The sequence below is a fragment of the Rhinichthys klamathensis genome, unplaced genomic scaffold, assembly GCF_029890125.1.
Source record: "Rhinichthys klamathensis goyatoka isolate OS25496 unplaced genomic scaffold, OSU_Roscu_1.1 h1tg000111l_1, whole genome shotgun sequence".
Lineage (NCBI taxonomy): Eukaryota > Metazoa > Chordata > Actinopteri > Cypriniformes > Leuciscidae > Rhinichthys > Rhinichthys klamathensis.
Genome location: NW_026606649.1, coordinates 12,423,174 through 12,426,200, shown reverse-complemented (window position 1 = coordinate 12,426,200; position 3,027 = coordinate 12,423,174). Strand labels below are relative to the sequence as shown.

Genomic DNA, 3,027 nt, shown 5'->3' with positions numbered 1-3,027 from the left:
TCTTGCAATTCCTTCAAGAATTCAGTTGTGATTCGCACCCAGAATTCAAAATATTTTGTTAGTTTATATAACACACGGAGGAAAACACAAAGGTTTCGGCTTCTACAGTGTTTGATTCCTCTCATATGTGCTTTTTTTTCTATTTCCAAGACCCTTCTGAAGTTGCTCACCTCCTTTGACGCAAAAGAATCGTGTTAAACGAGCCATCTGCATTCATGTTTGCACAATCGAAGACGGAACTTCGTAAAACATGCGTCGAATGAGTCAATCATAACGTCACCTGTCTGCAGTCTACATACTGATCAGCACACGTCCATAAAGTCACGGATTGTCCGAACCAGGACTATTTCAACTTTAGATACTTCCTCTAGCAATGTGAGCGAAATATTAAAGAGGAGTGCTCTTCGTCATTGTGCGTTTTAAAGCAATCTGACTAATACATTTATTTGTTTTATCGATTTTAAGCGTCGGAAGGAACCTGTCACCTCCCTGTTGCATTGCTATAAAACCGAACGTGCGAGTCAGTACGGTCACGGAGACGCGCATCGGACGCGCGCACTGAAGAACTGTGTTATACGTGGAGGAAACTGTTCACGCACAGCTGAAAGAACATTGAACAACATACTCGAACAATACGACTTTGAATCGACGTTTACCTTGCGTTTTTATCCTACTTTAAAGTGCTTTGGGAAAGGAAAAGGAAAGTTACTGGGTGAAACATGAAATTTCTCTTACCGGCTGTAGTCCTTTTTCTTGTTTTGTGCCAAGTTTTTGGAGAAGAATTGGGTCCAAAAGAAGACCTTGATTATTGGACAGGCAACAATCAGGTACAGGTGAGTTTTTCATCTTTGACTGTTGTCTAAACATGTCTTTTAGACTAAATAAAAGCTACTGTAACTATTTGACATTTTTAGGGCTGGTTTTATTAGCCAAAACAACAACAACAACATAAAACATTCTTATCAAGAAAATCTTATCTGTAAAGGTAATTTTATTTAATTATGCTACTTTTCATTATTAAAGCTCAGCTTCATAGAGTGATTATAACAGAAAATATCACAATTGACAATTCAGTGAGCAAATTACGTTGTAATTACTATTACATTATATAATTCTTTTTTGGTTATAATTTTACATTGTTATTATCGATTGGGTAGGATGTAGCCACATATTCAGGATTGAGGAGGACCAAAAGCAATCATTTAGAAATTAACCATTAAATACATATAACATGGCACATGTAATAAAAATGTTATCAGCTGTATTCATTCGATTTCACTGGGTAGTTAGGATTCAAGTACAATATGCACAGGTCGCTGTCCAGTGCTGAATTACTCAATGCTCATATTGCTTGTTTGAATGGAGCACACGTTTCCCATTTGACATTGCGGGTTGGAAGAGAGCCAAGCACTTATGTCTCTCATGCTTTTTGTGTCTAAAAACTGCATCTATGCAACTGCTGTAGTAAAGTATTTTTGTGCTCAAAAACTGGTGAAACAATTATGAAATTTGGTGAATTCTGTATTAGGGAGTTATAAAATACTAATTGTATTAACATCTGCAAGGGTTCCAGTGATCTTATAATGTGAGTGGCATCTGTATGCTGGAGGTCTAATGTTCCACTAATCAAATCATCTCTTGCAGGATGAGTGGATTCAGGCGGATCCCTTCAGAGAGATACTAAGACGTATGACGAGGAAACCCCGACCTCATCAGTTCATTGGTCTGATGGGGAAACGGTCCTCTGGTAAGACCACAGTCCTATATCTCATGCGTATCATAAAAAAAGCAGATGTTGATAATACGTTTTAACTAAAATGCAGCAAATGAAAAAAAAAAAAAAAAAAAAAAAATGCTTTTGACCTATAACTGACATCTCTTTCATTCTTCCACCCCCACAGCAAATGCACAGATTACACGAAAAAGTAAGTGATCTCAAAAACACGTCTGCATACAATGCATAATATTATTTGCTAAATGCTTACATTTGCCTAAAAGCAAAGACACTTAAGGGCTTAATTTACATATGCAATCATATAACAAAATTTTCAGTGTTTCTTTTTCCTCACATGAAGAAAATAGGTTTTTAGAACTCTAGAAGAGAGAAATCTTTACAAATCCTTGAACTTTGCATATTTTACAGTCCCATTCACAGCTTATTAAATGGAATCTTAAGAGTTTTAGCGACACATTCCTTTTAATGGAAGCTCACATCCTCAAGGTCTTTTTCACAGTAGAATAAAAACAATTGTAACATCCTTCAACCGCACTCTAGGCTTCAACAATATAGTAGAACTGTACATATGTATGCGTGTATGTATATGTATATATATATATAAACCTTAATTGTCTTCCAGGGCATAAAATCAATTCTTTTGTGGGGCTGATGGGTAAAAGAAGCCAAGAAGAGCCAGGTAGGAACTGCAAAACCTCTCAATTAGTTTTAGGATAGCTGCTTCATCAATGATAGAAATAGTGATAATACTAATAAAAACGAGTTATTTGTAACCCCAACCTTCTCTTTTCACAGAATATGAATGGGGAACAGTACAGATCTACGACAAAAGACGTTAATGGCTAAAATGGATCATCGTCACATCCGCTTCCTTACGGATCATTTCATTATGTGATACTCATTTTTTTTCTTTCTTTTTTTTATTCAGGTCAGAAATAAACATTCTTATTTCACATTGTGAAATATGGCCACACCTGTGCCAGTTTATTTATGTCAGACATTTCAAAACGGTTCAGCTGTGATCAAACGTGTTTGTCACAACATCTTTCCCGATGTTGTGGAGCATTAAAGCAAAGCGTTGTCCATTCTAAGGTACTCAGAGATTTGTGCTGAAAATGTCAATTTTAGTGCCTCATAGTGTTTTCACTTTTCACCATGACTGATGATGTTATAATACAGACAGTCCGGGTGTGATGTCATCCTGCGCATGTCTTGTCACTGCTATAAGCAAAGGTTTTGCTATCTTGATATCTCTGTGTGATTGTAGCTTGATATTAAAAATATTTTCTTTA

General features: G+C 36.2%; 1 protein-coding gene across 2 annotated transcripts; it reads left to right on the top strand.

Moving 5' to 3' along the window:
• Window positions 1-319: 319 nt before the first annotated feature.
• Window positions 320-3,027, top strand: tac1 (tachykinin precursor 1). 2 transcript variants are annotated; one of them, XM_056254524.1, is made up of 5 exons: window positions 320-827; window positions 1,645-1,747; window positions 1,902-1,925; window positions 2,358-2,414; window positions 2,531-3,027. In XM_056254524.1, exons 1-5 carry the CDS (start codon window positions 720-722, stop codon window positions 2,572-2,574), a joined length of 336 nt encoding a protein of 111 aa, XP_056110499.1. In that variant the 5' UTR covers window positions 320-719; the 3' UTR covers window positions 2,575-3,027. The 2 variants fall into 2 exon arrangements, with proteins under 2 accessions (XP_056110499.1, XP_056110498.1); XM_056254523.1 differs by having other exon boundaries at window positions 324-833.

Bases quoted from the DNA above. Each gene is read 5' to 3' on its own strand.
- tac1 (XM_056254523.1), top strand. From the start codon at position 720: ATGAAATTTCTCTTACCGGCTGTAGTCCTTTTTCTTGTTTTGTGCCAA. The intron at 1,748-1,901 runs GTAAGACCACAG...CCACCCCCACAG, and splicing joins GATGGGGAAACGGTCCTCTG to CAAATGCACAGATTACACGA. The intron at 1,926-2,357 runs GTAAGTGATCTC...ATTGTCTTCCAG, and splicing joins TGCACAGATTACACGAAAAA to GGCATAAAATCAATTCTTTT.